Source organism: Chrysemys picta, chromosome 2, assembly GCF_011386835.1.
Source record: "Chrysemys picta bellii isolate R12L10 chromosome 2, ASM1138683v2, whole genome shotgun sequence".
Lineage (NCBI taxonomy): Eukaryota > Metazoa > Chordata > Testudines > Emydidae > Chrysemys > Chrysemys picta.
The window spans coordinates 93954102-93970900 of record NC_088792.1 but is presented as its reverse complement, the minus strand read 5'-3'; the positions used below and the strand labels follow the sequence as shown (position 1 = coordinate 93970900).

At 42.1% G+C, this 16799-nt stretch overlaps 1 protein-coding gene across 5 annotated transcripts in view; it reads left to right on the top strand.

Moving 5' to 3' along the window:
- ELMO1 (engulfment and cell motility 1) overlaps positions 1-16799 on the top strand; it is a 471086-nt gene that overhangs the window by 433185 nt on the left and 21102 nt on the right. For all 5 annotated transcript variants that reach the window (XM_005287366.4, XM_065587209.1, XM_042860355.2 and 2 more), the window contains 2 exons: positions 1528-1691; positions 10347-10459. In XM_005287366.4, the coding sequence (XP_005287423.1) occupies positions 1528-1691; positions 10347-10459 (277 nt within the window). The remainder of the gene's footprint in view (positions 1-1527; positions 1692-10346; positions 10460-16799) is intronic.

Below are 16799 nucleotides of genomic sequence, written 5' to 3'. Positions count from 1 at the left end.
ATGTTACTATTTCCTCCTCCTTGTCAGCCTGGCTTGGCTGTGAGGGAGAAAAATCTTTTTAAGTCTGATAAACGTTTTTTTTCCCCCCACTCCACCTAAAGACAGAATCAGATAAGCATTTCAAAGTATGTTATTTGTACCAGCAGTGAGGAAAGAAGCAAAGAGAGCGAGCGAGAGAGAGATCAATCTGTGATATATATTTATGGGTACTGGTGCCAAACAAATCCCCTAAGTTAACTGTGTCTCAACAGTTTTCTCCTAGCAACATAGTTAATATGTAGATATCTCTCTGTTGTACAGACATCTTTCATTCTAATTCTTTAGTCTGCATTTTTTATGGCACTGCTTCAAAAGCAATCCTATAGCAACCTTAGAAAATTGATCACCCTCTCCTGATTTTATATTCTTTTGTTACTAGCTTCATTTCCTTCGCTATGTACTCTACTCCTTGTGAATAAGTAATGGGTGCCTGAGACAGTGTGAAGATCAGTGACCCTCTAGGCTGAGGTTGAAACTCGAGTGGTTGAACCAAATAGTCTCGAGAAAGGCAAAGGGGGAGAAAACTGGAATGGAAAAGAAAAGCACATCATAATCACACAGCAGTTATACCTGCATATATATATATCAGATGCACCCCTCCCCATATGCAATACAGAGTGGAGCAAAGTACTGCACTTATCAGACTTTGCTACTGCCCTCTGCTGGGGAGGGCAGCTTTAAACTCCACTAGGAGTGCCATAAAGCCCTTCTTATGGATGCTCTCCAGCTTTGTGAGCTATCCACCCAGCTCCAGACCCACAACAGTTTGCACTGTTGCATTCCGTCTCCACGTAGACTTTCTGAAGGGGCCCTACAGCCTGGGCTGAGTTGGCAGAAACCAGGGAGCGAATTCAGCCTCAGGACTCTGATAGACTAGGGTGACCAGATGTCCCCATTTTATAAGGACAGTCCTGATATTTAGGGCTTTGTCTTATGTAGGTGCCTATTACCCCCTACCCCCGTCCCGATTTTTCACACTGGTCACCCTATTACAGACTATACCATTTTCTACGATAAAAACTGTGTTGGGGCATTCTGTTTGGTTAGTTCCCCTTACATGATTAAAATGTAGTTCTATCTTATAATGTAGAAGAGACACAACCTTCTGTTACTCCTTTGTCCCCAAACCAGGCTATGGCCTTGGCCAAAGCAGGACTATAGCGTGGTACTGTAAGACAGTGACAGTCCCATTCACACTAGAAAGCAGGAATTGCTTTTTAACAGTATTAGCAGAAACTGTATTGTAAGTGGGTCCCCCAAGAGGATTATTTATTGTAGTGTAGTTGAGCCCTTGTTGTTATATGTGGCATCCAATTAGAGGTTAACTCCTTTGCAGTCCATGGTGCAAAATTTGCGTTGTGATCACTATGGATAATTATTAAAATTCTCCTGTTCCCCACACCATCTAATTGCAACATACACTGGAATATTATTTGAAATCAAAACCAAAGAGTTAAAAAAATAATACTTTCTTGCTTTCGTCCACAGGTAATGCAGGTGGTGAAAGAGCAAATAATGAGAGCACTCACTACCAAGCCTAGCTCTCTGGACCAATTCAAAAGTAAACTTCAGAATCTAAGTTACACAGAAATTTTGAAAATCCGTCAATCCGAGAGAATGAACCAGGAAGATTTCCAGTCTCGTCCAATTCTGTAAGTACTGTCCCCTCTCTAAGTCACTTCTTGCATGGAAGGACTAACAAATGTGAATAGCATTTGTGAACTGTTCAGGGAGAACCCAGGGGAAAAATTGCCCAGGGAGCACTGCTCAAAAGCAGTGGAATAGCCTCTGATTGAAGTGCATATGCTTTCTTCTGCTGGGAATCTCAACTGTTTCTTTGAGTTCAGTTATAACAGATTTGGCTAATCCCTATAGGGCCTAGCATGACTTATTTGCAGCAAATAATGCTTTGCCATTTCCATGCTTTGTGTGGTTGTGTGTGCACATTAATTTTTTTAAGGTGAAATTTTGTCTTCTGTCCAATGCCCCATAAAGATTCAAAATGTCACTTCTCTGAGCCAGGCAAATAGCCCAGAGCACTAGCAGCAGTATAAATTGGCTCCATAAAAAAGTGTTTGCGTGATAGTGTCATCTTTTCTTTGCTTGTTTTATCTTTGATGTTAGTAAGGTACAGTTACTTATTTCTAGGTGATTTCTTGTTAACATATATGCAGTGTAATACTCATTCCATATGGTCTAATGCTATGTATCAGTTGTGGTATCTCTATTATAGCTTGTGTTTGCTTCTCAAAATGTCTGCATCTCCATTATATGTGAAAATCCTAAAGATGAGCCATGGAAGTGACTTCGGATCTGCACTGGGGTAGGGCTTGAAGCCAAACTATTGACATAGGGCAGGTTCATCTTCAGTGGTGCTCAAATCTCATGTCTTTTGACCCAGACTAACAGAAACCTTTTGAGATGATCAGCTGAGAAACTGTGAGAGTTCCATCATTTTAAACCAAAATTTCATGAAACGTTGGCCACATTTGAAGTTGAATGGGATGAAACTGTAAAGATGGATTTGTATTTAGGTAATTCAGTTCCATCACTCTGGAGTTCAAAAGGATTCATATATGGTTTTGGTTTATCCGCAAAAATACATTTATGTGCAAACTCCATGGGCCTTTCTCGGACAGGACAATGGTGAAAGCATAAACTAAGGAGAGTTACAAACTTTAATAATACTAACTGGAATCAAAGGGACAATGATTCTTTTATGTCTTCAGATTATTAGAATGTTAGGACCTAGAACCCAGTTAGAATTGATATCATCTGTAGTCTTGCATCAGTTCAAAACTGGAATACAAATGCTTTGCATCCTTACACTTCAAAGCAGTTCTTTGCCAATCTTTTGTAACACCCAGAGATTCAAAGCAGCTTAGTGGTGCTACACCTGTCCCCAAAGCTTCTTGTTTTCCTCGCTTTCCCAATGAGTCAACTATTTATTTCAGGTTTCAGAGTAGCAGCCGTGTTAGTCTGTATCCACAAAAAGAACAGGAGTACTTGTGGCACCTTCGAGACTAACAAATTTATTAGAGCATAAGCTTTCGTGGACTACAGCCCACTTCTTCGGATGCATATCCATCAAGTACTCCTGTTCTTTTTGTCAACTATTTATATTCACTTTGAGCCTGGCCTACCATGGTGAAATTTGCTAATGCAGCACAAGCTCTCTGATTCCAAATATCAGTGTTGCTAGCCATTGTCACAGTGTAAAGTCTGCATCCACAAAATGTAATGAATGCATTCCATGATACAATTAAAAGCAGTGTAAATGTTAAAGAAACTCATTTCAGATCCAAGACAAATGTTAAGCTTAAGAAATAAATAACTAAGCTTTTTAAACAATCATGACTGTATTCATGGTGATTTAAATTCTATGAATTTCCATTTTGATTACATCTCTGATCACTTATTCTTGATTGTGAAGGGAAAGTGCTCTTTTAGTTTCCCCTGTGATTTGGCTCCATGTATGGAACTCTCACAAATTGTGTAGATGCCACTAATAACGTAAGTACAAAATCATGACTCCATTGTGTGTAAAAGAGAGAACAAGCCAGAGAAGGTAGTTTTGGTTCTCCACAGGGACCTAAAGAATTGCAGATACTTAGAAAGAAATTGTTCACAACTGAATATAAAGTCAGTAGCCTTATTTAGAGCTGTAGTAGGATGTGGCTAATGGATGGTAACTATTCATTGCCCCAGCATGAAGGAGCCTTTTTGCTGATGTTCCCACATATAAAATACAGAAGTTATAGCTCTTCAAACTTTTGGACTACAATGCTCCAAATCAACTTTTGTTTGAGTTTGAAGTGGGAATGGTGGCATTATTATTATTATTATTATTTATTTTAGTTATTAATTTAGACTCACATAATTGCATTAGCTCAGTTTTGCAAGGAGGAATTTGTTTCCCTAAGGTCACAGTGTTATTGGGACATCAGAGCTCAAGTCTTATCTACTTCCAGTTCTGGCAAAACAGCAAATCCATGGGAAAACAGGGTGTGTTTGAATGTGATCATTTTTGAATGGCTATGGAAGGGTGCACCCACAGTTAAAAAGCCAAATGGAGAAATAGAATAGTTACGAGTAAGAGTCAGGGCACATCAAGGCTCTGCCCTGAGCCCCTCTTTGTTCATGTTGGTGCTTGATGCACTTACAAAAGACATCCAGAGAGTGCCTCCCCCCCCCCGTGCACGTTTTTTGCAGATGATGTAGTACACCACTACTTTGATATAACGCGACCCAATATAACACGAATTCGGATATAACGCAATAAAGCAGTGCTCCGAGGGGGGGGCAGGGCTGTGCACTCCGGTGGATCAAAGCAAGTTCAATATAACGCTGTTTCACCTATAACGCAGTAAGATTTTTTGGCTCCCGAGGACACAGGGCTGGCTCTGGCTATTTTGCCGCCCCAAGCAAAAAAAAAAAAAAATCAGGGTGGCCAGAATGGCAAAGCAAAAAAAAACCCTGCAGCATGGCTGGAGCGGCAAAGCAGGAAAAAAACACACACAAAAAAACAACTTGCGGTGCGTCCGGAGCCAGGGTGCAGGGGGATTCCCTGCGTTGCAGACGTGCCCCGGCTAGCATGGGGGAGGGGGCGGGGGAGGGAGCGAGGGGTGAGAGAAAGAAGGGGGGCGGCCAGGGCTTCAGCGGGGCACTCGCCACGTGGCCCCGACCGCTGCGCCGCCTGCCGGGAGGGCTCTGCGCTGCTCCGGTCGGCGGAGAGGGAAGGACGCGGGCTGCCCTGCTGGGCTTGCTGAAGTCTTGGCACCAGCTGGGGCAGATGAAGCGCGCAGCCCACTCCCAGCAGGGCGCTCCCCTCCTCCATGCTGCCGCCCCCTACAGGGCGGCCGGATCGCTAAACAAAACAAAACAAAAAAGCGGCCGTGCTACCCTAGGATTGGGCGGAATGCTGCCCCGTGGAATCTGCCTCCCCAAGCACGAGCTTGCTCAGCTGGTGCCTGGAGCCGGCCCTGCGAGGACAGCGTTATATCGAGGTAGAGGTGTACTTGTGGAGGAGAGCGAAGAGGAAGTGAAGAAGATATAGAAAAATAGAGGTGTGTATTTGAAAGAAATGGCATGAAAATCAGCAGAAATAAAACAGGTTATGTGATCAGTAGATTCATTGATACCTTGCAGTAAAACAATGGAATTCTAAGTCTGGGAGCCCACCCATTACCAAAAGGTACGGACGTTCAAGAACCTAGGTTCAATAGTAAAGGATAATGATGAAATCAACAAGGAATTTGTAAGCAGAACAGGAAAGGCATGGACTAAATGGAAGGAAGTGAGCAACATGATCTGTGATAGGAGAGTGCCTATCAAATTGAAAAATAAGATCTACAAAATCCATTTTTGTATGACTCTGAATGCTGGGCACTGAGGAGGAGACAGGAGCAGATCTTGAATACAGTGGAAAAATTAAAATGGATGCTCAGAGTTACCAGGCTGGATTATGTTTGAAATGAACGAATTAAGGGAAGTGTGATGGTGGAATTAATTAAAGAAAAGCTGAGAGAAATTCAGGCTTAGATGGTTTGGGCATGTGAAAAGAAGTTCGGAAGAATATATAGGAAACAGGGTGTTAAATTTAGAAGCAGAGAGTATGAGAAGGGTTGGGAAGATCCAAAATTAGATGGATGAATTTCATACAAAAGTATTTGATTAGCCGCGGAGTTTCTGAGGAACTGCTTCAAGACAGATTGGAATGGAAAAGGAGGACTAAAAGTGCTGACCCCATATAGATAGGATTAAGGCTAGCAGAAGAAGAAAAGAAGATGGAAGGGTGTACCCCAAGAGTGGGCAAACTTTTTGGCCTGAGGGCAACATCTGGGTATGGAAATTGTATGGGGGGGCCATAAATACTCACAAAATTGGGGGTTGGGGTGCCAGAGGGGGTGAGGGCTCTGGCTCAGGGTGTGGGCTCTGGGGTGGGGATGAGGAGTTGGGGGTGCAGAAGTGTGCTCCAGGCTTGGACCAAGGGGTTCAGAGGGCAGGCGGGGGATCAGGGCTGGGGCAGGAGGTTGGAGCATGGGAGGGGGTCAGGGGTGCAGGCTCTGGATAGCGCTTACCTCAAGCAGCTCCTGGAAGCAGCAGCATGTCCCCCCTCCATCTCCTACATGGGGGCTCAGCCAGGCAGCTCTGCGCACTGTCCCATTCACAGGCACCACCCCTGAAGCTCCCATTGGCCGTGGTTCCTGGCCAATGGGAGCTGCGGGGGCGGTGCTTGGGGCAGGGGCAGCGTGCGGAGTCCCCTGGCTGTCCCTACGCGTTGGAGCCAGAGGGAGGACATGCCGCTGCTTCCGAGAGCCACTGCATGTGAGAGCAGGGAAAGCCCTCAACCCCACTCCCTGGCTGGAGCTCGAGGCCAGATTAAAATGTCTGAAGGGCCGGATGCAGCCCACGGGCCGTAGTTTGCCCATCGCCGGTGTGCCCAGTGCTACTGATCGTGTTGCTATGCAAAGCACTAGGTCATTTCTTTGGCAAACTAAATAGCAGTAAAGCTGGGTGAATAAAAAAGTAAAATTATGATGTTTAAGAGGAGGCTGGAGTCGCTTAGGGAGAGTTTATTAAATGAAGCAGTTGTAAGGGACGGATTGTTTGTAAGTCAGCAACACAGAGGGGAACATTTGGAGGGATTTGGGTTTTTATACCTTTCTTTTATCTTTAACAATTTTCTGCTAGGCTGGAAAGTGTCAATAACAACTGTTCAGGAAGCATTAATGAATAGGAGAGAATACAATGTAATAGATGAAAGGTGCTTTGGGATTACTTTTCTATTGTGTTATAATGATTTAAATGACTATAAAATACCCAATTCTAGAAAAAGTGACTGTTGCTGATTGGAAGGAATCTGAGCTGGGAGCTGGAAAGGTACAGGGTTAGAGACAGATGAAATTGGTACTAAAAAATCCTCTGTTGTTTTTAAAAAAAATTAAAATAATTTCTAAAGATCTTGTGAGCTATGAGTAGCTAAGATGTGTGCTTTACAAGCAAGTAGCTGATGGTGTGCTGAGACCAATGGGGAGAATCATAAAGTTAGTGATACCTTATTATTTGGCTCTCTCAAGTGTTTTATCCTTTCCAGACCCCTAACCCTTGTGATTATTAAATCACTGGAATGTAGTAGAAACTAAAACGCAATCAGCTGTTTTATCCCTTCCTCATATTTTCCTTGCTATCTTGCCCTTTCCCCATGCACAAACTGGATTTTATGCTACTCTGAAATCATAAGATAAAAATGTTCCCAAAATATATTTAAAATTGTGTTCCTCTTACTGCTCTCCAGATTTGATTTTCAAATTAGGCAGAGTGAGATATTTCTGCCAGTAAGTGGAGTGCCTCTTCTGATTTTGGGCCCAACCGTACAATGGTTGAACTCCCTCAACTCCCACTGACTTCAGTGATTGAGGAAACGTAAATGCTTCAGAGGATAATGTCCTTTATTTAGGTCTGTGGGTAGTAATTAGCAGGATTGCTCAGTGTATCCCATCCCACTTTATATAATCTGAAAGTAGTAAGAGTGAAAGCCTTCCTGACAGTGAGATGAATTAGGTTTTGGAATAGACTTGCAAAGGAAGTACTTGGTGCCATGTTGCTTAAGAAAATTAAATCGGGGTTGGACAAAGCACTGGAAATAGTATGGTAGAGAACAATTTTACACTGGCCATCACTGCTGAGGACACTAGGGTGAAGGCTGACCAGGCAGGAGGGGAGATGGTCTCGTGCTAAAGGCAAAGGATCTAGGCTTAAGTCACTAGAGGATGATTTTCAAAGGCTCATTGAAAATCAGTGAGAATTGGGCACCGGCTCTTCTTTATGCATTTGGTAATCTCCACATGCCAAATTTCCCCATCTGTAAAAACTAGGAGATATCCTATCTCCTAGAACTGGAAGGGACCTTTCAAGGTCATCAAGTCCAGCCCCCTGCCTTCACTAGCAGGACCAAGTACTGATTTTGCCCCAGATCCCTAAGTGGCCCCCTCAAGGATTGAACTCACAACCCTGGGTTTAGCAGGCCAATGCTCAAACCACTGAGCTATCCCTCCTTCTCAGCATTACAGGGTATTTCTCTCTGTGGGGCATTCGGATACTGCAATGTTGTAGGCCATACCAGTAGAGAGTCAGAAGGCTCCCTCCTCCCTCTGTCTTATGGCAAGAATGCCTTTAGATACTGAGCCACTTTTGAGGGTTTTAGTTTATTTTTGGATTGGCTAGCATTCAAATTCATTCTCTGCCTCTGGTTTATGCTGGGCAACAACAACGGGGGGAGGGGAAGAGGAGGAAACATGGGAGTTAATGAAAGGCAAAACTGCAATCTCAGAGGGGAGGGGAGTGGGATTTAGCTCACATCACTTCTATCACCTTGTTAATTTGTAAGTCCACATTTCCCCTGTGCCTTGCCTGCATGCTGTCTGTTTAGGCTGTGAGCTTTTCAGAGCAGAGACAATGTGCTCTCTATATTCGGCGAGCCACCTGGTAAACCTGTTTGCAGTGGATAAATAAGAATTATTTAATTTTAATTTTTCTCAGGTATTATTATTTAGAGGACCCCCGATTTGTGTCAAGCACTATACAGTCCTTGCCCCGAGGAAGGAACACTGAGCCTGACCAGTTGGACTAGGATATACTAGATGACCTTTTTAGGTTTTTCATGTCTAATTTCTATAGTGTTATGATTCTGTGCACTTTAGTGATAATTATCCAATTTCTGGATTGAACTGCATAAATATCAAAAAGAAGAACAGGAGTACTTGTGGCACCTTAGAGACTAACAAATTTGTTACTCTGAAACCTATAAATATCAAACTGTTTTTTATACTGTGCTCAAACACTTGAGGCCATTTCAGTGAGATGTACACTGTATTAAAGAACTGCTAAACCAATCCATATTGTGTCTCATTGCTGTTGTATTTGGGGGCCTTTTCTCCATCTCTTTCCTAAAGAGCGTGGGGAAGTTAGCCAGCTTGGAAAACCAAGAAACCTATTCAAGCACTAAAGTTTTTTGACAGTATATAAATACCATGCAGAATATTCATACCAGGGCTCTCAGTGGGAAAACTATGGTATTTGAAAATAATCATAAGAGTACTAATAAAATACTTTCTAAAGGTTGTTTGTTTCTATAATTCTAGTCACTTGATATTTGAATGGATAAATTTTTCACAGCTTGTAAATATACAGCAGATTGTGCATCAAGAACTCCTGTTCCAATATACATAAACATTTAACTAGTACCTGGGAGGATTATGGCATATCTGATTAAGGGCGCAATCTTTATACACAGAACTTGCTATGATTTCAGTGGGGTTTCTGCATGCAGAGGGCATGTGAGATGAAGTGATACATGAACATGGCAATCAACATAGATGGAAAGGCTGATGTTTTCCAGAGGGGAGGAATTTTGATTTACCTCTACAATTGCACTCCTTTCCTGAGTCTCGACTGTGATTACTGCTATACACAATGATGTCTGGTATTACTTTATTCACACAGCAACCCAAAATTATGGTCTTGACACACTTCATATTTTATGACCCCTCTACACATTCAGTTACATCTTAGTCTTACTAGACTTGCTGTCAAGTTGATGTTTAAACCTCTCCTTTATGTATTCTTAATGAATCTAAGTAAGGAGATAGCCAATGAATTCAGCCACCTGTGCATCCTCATGATAGTGTCTGAAACCAACATTTAACGCTAGATACACATTAGTATCAAAACCTGCAGAACTTTTCAATAAACTCCATATGGTAGTAAATTCACAGAGTGATATAGAAATAAAAACAATCAAGTATAATTAGTTATTATTTTGTCTGAGCTGGAATTGGGACTGCTCACTATTTTCTCTTGGTGTTTCGGATTGTATAACTTGCATGATCTTTTCTCTCTTATACTAAATAATAACAATAACAGGTTCACTTTCATAGAACATTGCATCTGATTATGTCAATTAATCAAGTAAGCATCATAATAATCCTGTGAGGTGCATCACATGCCTTTGTGATGTATGATACTAAGTATTATTTGATAGATGGCTTCACTGAGGCACAAGTAGGTTAAATGACTTGCCTAAGGCCACATACTGACTTACTGACAGTGATGTGAATAGGACCTCCCATTCCTGCATGCCAGCCACTAGACAACTTCCCTCCTTGAAGCGGATTGGGTGCTGAAGTAAGACAACTATCCCCAAAATCAAGCTGAGTCTCTCATGACACTGTCTATCTCAGTGAGAAAAAATGGTACGTGAATAAATCTAAAAAGTGCCTGGTTTTGTTTTGTTTTGTTTGTTCCAGGGAGCTAAAAGAGAAGATTCAGCCTGAAATCTTAGAGCTGATCAAACAGCAACGTCTTAACCGACTTGTCGAAGGCACCTGCTTTAGGAAACTCAATAGTCGACGGCGACAAGGTACTGCTCAGGCCTGGATAGTCTGGCATTTCACTGTTCTTTCTCTATTCTAGTGTAGTTCAGGAGCGTCTTATTGGCAGTATTAGTGTTTAGATCCAACTATGAAGACTTTTCTTAGAAGGAATTACCCAAGGAATCTTTTAGTTAATTTCGTTCTTGAGTGTCCTATGCTTCAGTGGGAATTTTTGAATTTTCCTCATATGAACTCTGAACTTTGGAATAGGTCCAGTCATTTTAGGCCCAGCATTTGACAAAAATCTGAAGCAATGGTTTTGCAGCAAGAGTTAAATACCTTGCACGCTCTCTTGATCTTCTGGCATCTTGCTGATGACAAAGTCAAAAGATCTACCTGCCTCTGAAAAATAAGGTTGTAAATTAATAACACCCAGCTACTGTGGTATTCAGAACCTGAACATTCTTTTTTAAAAGACTGCTTTTAAATTGTGCTACTAATTATTTATATACCTCATCAAAGGCCCATCACTTTTACTTGTGGTGTGCGCAACTCACCACCCCTCTCTACTTACTTCCTGTCCTTAATTTTCATCTTTTATGATCATTTACATTAAATATAATGTGATGCTTAAATATTTCAAAAGCTAGCAGATTTTAAAAAGCACTCAAATCCATAACCTGTGCCCCTTGGGATGAATACATTATAGGCATAGAAGAGCTATCTTCTCAGCCACATGCACCATTGCTCTGTTTTGGATTGTACAGCTCACTTTACCAAACCACACTCTACATCACTGTTTCCCCTAACAGTAGCCCCCTTCCTCCCCAGGAGCAGAAGTTCAGGAGAGAAACTGTGGATTCAACATGCTACCCATGGTTCCAAAATTTGCCTCCATACACCCGGCCACTCCCACCCGCATTTGGATGAGATTCACATTTCTATACTTTTATTTTTACTGCAGCCAGAGGAACCAGGCTGGGTCAGGGACTATTACTGGCCACAGTCAGTGGCTGGGATTAAGAAGGAACTCTGCTGATTCAACCCCTGGCAGGGAATCTAACCCAGAAAGAGTAAGAAACTAGTTGTTTATTATTGGCCCTGATGGGCAAGGACCTGTTTGAGTTTGTCGTACCCCGAAGGGCCCAGCCAGAGGGCCAAGTGACATAAGGCCCACAGAGGCCGGCTGACAGCCTGCAGGGGGACACTGGTAGCCAAAGAGAATGGCAGCACCACGACCAGATGGCAATGGAGTGCTCAAGGGGTGAATGAAACCCACCGCACTCCCCCAAAGAGCTGACTTATCTATGGGCTATAACTGTGCCCTTAGGATACTTCTGCACTTTGAAGGGGGTGCCTCCACTGCGCTCCATCAGGAACTCTAGCATACATTTTTACTGATTCAGGGACAGCTTCTGCGCCACCTTTTGCAAAGGTGCTTGCATATGCTCCTCCTCCCACATGGAGGGCCTGCTGGTATCAAGGAAGCTAATGATGCTGTTGATGCTAAACTCACAGAGACCTTGTGCCCAGTAAAAAGTAGGGACCGTGATGGGCTTACTTAGACTGGTGGCACCTTAAAGACTAACAGATTTATTTGGGCATAAGCTTTCGTGAGTAAAAACCTCACTTCTTCGGATGCATAGAGTGAAAGTTACAGATGCAGGCATTATATACTGACACAATAATGCCTGCATCTGTAACTTTCACTCTATGCATATGAAAAAGTGAGGTTTTTACTCACGAAAGCTTATGCCCAAATAAATCTGTTAGTCTTTAAGGTGCCACCAGACTCCTTGTTGTTTTTGTAGATACAAACTAACACGGCTACCCCCCGTTACTTAGACTGTAAGCAATTTGAGACAGGGAATGTCTTTTATTTTTGTAGTGATAATCAAGATGGCCCATTTTGGACAGTGCAGAAGGTGTGAGGATATGTGCAGAAGGTGTGAGGATACTTAACATGGAGAAATAGATTCAATGTGTGTAATGACCCAGCCACTCCCAGTCTCTATTCAAGCCAAAGTTAATGGTATCTAGTTTGCAAATTAATTCCAGTTCAGCAGTTTCTCATTGGAGTCTGTTTTTGAAGCTTTTCTGTTGCAAAATTTCCACCTTTAAGTCTGTTACTGAGTGACCAGAGAGGTTGAAGTGTGCTCCAACTGGTTTTTGAACGTTATGAATCCTGATGTCAGATTTGTGTCCATTTATTCTTTTGCGTAGAGACTGTCCGGTTTGGCCAATGTACATGGCAGAGGGGCATTGCTGTTACGTGTGCCTGTGGTGCCTAGTACAATGAGGCCTTGGTTCCTTGAATGGGGCTTTTAGGTGCTGCTGCAAAACAAATAGCTAATAATAATGAGTGCAAAGTGAGGAGGCCTCCATGAGTCTTCTTCTCACCTCTCTTGTGTGCACACAAGCTGAGCCAATCTCCACAAATCTGAAAGTTTAGACTTAACAAGATAAGTAACTGGAAAAAGAACAAAAACCCAGCAACAATGGGGGGCGGTAAGGAAAAAGGACAATGGTTACAACAGTAAGGTCATGTAGTTGCTCTGATTTATTATGCATGCATCTCGATGCATCCTTTTTATGATTTATTTTAATGTAACCCCTGGGGCAAATGTTCCAAGTCTGCAGAATGTGCAAAGAGGTATCTTAACAAGGCCACCCATCAGAAACTAAAACCATTTAATTGCCTATTTAAAAAATAATTAAGTGGCATTATTCTGTGATAAAGACTCCAGAGCAAACTTCTATTAAGACTGTTGTCTGAACAGGTGATAGGATACACATGGTTAGTCACAGTGGGTTGAAAGAATTGACTTAAGAAATAATGAGTAGAGAGCTTGCAAACTTTGTCACTCTCAGAGGGGTCAATCTTTTTCAAATTTGGATTTAGCTGGAAATCCTCCGAGCCAATGACTGCCTCAGTGGGGTGGTCTTGAAATGGAATATGGAGTATCTACAGTCATATCACTGCCTTTTGTACTTGAAAATGGGGTTATCATAACAGCATGAGCTCTCTCACTATATCAAGAAGTCTTTGATTGTTGCCCTAGCAGAGCCTCTGAAGGGCTTGTTGACAGAGAGAGCGAGAGAGAGCGAGAGCGCTTGCTTCCCTATATATTACCCCTAAAAGCTTCCAAACAATATGAGACCTTTTACCTGGTATGTTTCACAAGGGAATGCCTGTACTAGTATTCTGATTTTGTTAGACTTTCTGAACAAAGAAGAATGAAATGGAAAAACAGACTGTGCACTCTTAGGCCATTGTGTAATGTCAGATCGTAATGCTTCGTGAATCACTATTTTGTTAAAATGGTGACTATTGTCTGGCAGTTAGCCAGTTGAGAACGTGGAGTGATCTGTCTGCTCCCATAGTTTAGCCTGGAAAGAAAGGGAAAGAGAGCCAAGCAAAATCCCACAGAGCACTCAATAACTCTCAAAGTTATTTCCAGTGGAGCTAAGTAGTAGAAAAGCCTTCCTGTAGGTGAGTTTTATTGGGCATAATAGATATATTGCCATTGTCACCCAGCACACCCATAGTTCATGTTGTTGGGTGCATTATTTTGGAATAAATGCCCTTTTGTCTTTAATAACATACGATTTCTCTTTAATCTTAATAAAGTGGGAAACTATGTACTGCAGTCAAAGACTCTTGGGTAGTAATTTTTGCATGGAGTAGGAAGCCTGATTATATAACCCTTGAAATTAACAACGCAGGGGCAGCATTGGGCTTTAATAACAAAGGGGACCAGCAATAGGAATTTAAAGGGAAAAAAAGTCCTTTGCAGTTTGTGCTGAATGTCTCCACTAACCAGGAGGAGAGATGAATCAGCGTTAATTGAAAATAGTTAATTCAAAACACATCCTTTTTCCTTTTAGTTTCTGCAGTATTCTCTTTTCCACAGGCAGTCTCCTCCACCTACTCTTGTTTTATAAAAATAAAAATGCAAAAATAGAAATCTGAGAGTTTGTTGTGGGGTAATTGGTTAACCTAATACCTCAAGTAGCTCTGCAAATCAATTAATTAAGGCTCACATAGAAGTGAGCCACAGTGATCTCTGTCTAAATATTCAGGTTAATTAAAATCATAAATAAAGACCATTTACAGAGGGAGAAAAAGTACTTGAATATAAATTCAAAACATTGAAAAGAAAAATGGTGAATCTACCCATAGCAATATTGAAATGCGCATGGTCATTTAGTTACCTGTATTCTAATAGCACTACAAGACCACAGGCTGTAGTTGGTGTGAATTTTTTGCCCAAGGATTCTTTAATCGTTTATAGTGTGGATCGTATTTCAATATAAAACTCGGATCATGGGCCACCTCTTCTCCTGTTTGTGACCATGTGGACCACTTCCTTTCCTGTTCCTAATCATACAACACTCTTATGGCACCCACAGCATACAGTTTACATGGAACAGTAATATTAGGAAACGATTTAATGTATCTTAGCTGCCTTTAGTGCAACTGGAAACAGCACCATGTGAAGAGCCAACACTATGTAGACCATCAGCAAGTGCTCACCAATGGTCCCCGGATTACAATTTGAGAGCTGGTATTCTAAATTTAATAAAGTGGTAAGATGCCGTTTAGCGAGACACGGTGGATGAGGTAATATCTTTTATTGGACCAACTTCTGTTGGTGAGAAAAACAAGCTTTCGAGCTTACACAGAATTCCTCAGGTCTGGGAAATGTACTCAGAGTGTCACAGCGATTGTTTAGCATAAGTAGTTAACACATATTTCAAGGGGCCATTCAAGGTGATGTGGCCCATTAACACCCCTCAAGTTAGAGGAGGGGAGGAGAAAAAGGAGATGGCGAGGGGGGGGGAGGTAAGGGTTAGGTGGGTTATAGACTTGTAATAAGCCATAAATTCAGTGTCTCTATTCAGTCCATGATTTTTAGTATCTAGCAAAGTGATGAATTTAAGTTCCCAGGCTTGTCTTTAAAGGTGTGGTGCGAGTTTCCTTTGAGGATGAAGACTGAGGTCAGATATTGAGTGAGTGCTTTGTGATATGATATTTTTGTCTCTTATTTTTCAGTGTGCATTCATTCAAGAGCATAGTGATTGTCACATTTCACACACATAGTTGTTATTGGGGCATTTAGTGCACTGGATGAGGTACACCATATTGTGATAGGCATGTGTAGGATCCATGGATCTTGAAAGCTGTGTTGTGGGGGGAGGGTGTTGATCATCATAGCAGTGGAGATGGGTCTGCAGGTTGTATCTGTTGTTCTGGTAGGTCTGGTGCCACTTTAAGTTGGTGTGTCTTGGTCTGTGGGAGCTTGCTTCTGATGACGATGTGGAGAGGTTGAGGGGTTATTTGAAGGCCAGAAGTGGGGGTTGAGGAGAGATTTCTTTCGGGATGTGGCTCCCATTGAGTATGGGTTGTACTTGTTTGATGATCCCCTGTATGGGTGCCAATGTGGGATGGTAGGTATTTACTAGAGGTGTGCAGTTGCAGGGGGGTTATTTCTGTATTGAAGCAGATTCTCTCGGGGTATTTGAGTGACCCATTCTATGATGCGATCTACTTCTCTGGTGAAATGTTCTTGTTTGGTGAAGGCAGTTTTACATGTGTTCAGGTGTATACCCCAGACTTCCTCCTCAGAGTATATTCTGTGGTATCTGAGTGCCTGGCTGTAGATAACATATTTCTTGGTGTGTTCGGGGTGATTATTGGATCTGTGAAGGTAGGTGTAGTGATCCAGGAGTTTCTTGTCTATACTTGTCTGAAGAGTTCCATTGTTGAAGCTGATCGTGGTGTCCAGGAAGTTGATGTTAGTGTGGGAGTGTTCTAGAGAAAGTATAATGGATGGGTGGTAGTTGTTGAAGTTGTAGTGGAAATCCATGAGGGAATTTAGGTTATATATCCAGAGGCTGAAAATATCAATGTATCTCAGGTATATTGTTGGTTTCTTGCTGCATTTGTCCAGAAATTCTTTGTCAGGGTGGCCTGCAAAGAGGTTGGCCTATTGGTGAGCCATTCTAGTACCCATGGCTGCCCCCATGGTTTGAACAAAGTTTTTTTTTGTTGAATGTAAAATTGTTATGGGTGAGAATGAAATGGATGTGTTTGGCAATAACTTCAACAGAGAAAGCCTGGGAGCTTAAATTTGTAACTTTGCGAGATACTAAAAATCATGGACTGAGTAGAGACATTGGATTGATGGTTTATTAAAACAAGCTATACCCACTAAACACCCTCCCCCCCGCAACTTTTTTTTACCTCCCCCTCCCTCTACCCATGACTGGAGAAGGGTTAATGGGCCACTTTACGTTGAATGGTCCCTTGAAATGTGTTAACTACTTATGCTAAACAGTCTGGTCCACCTTGCATTTAGCTGTGACACTCTGAGTACATTTCCC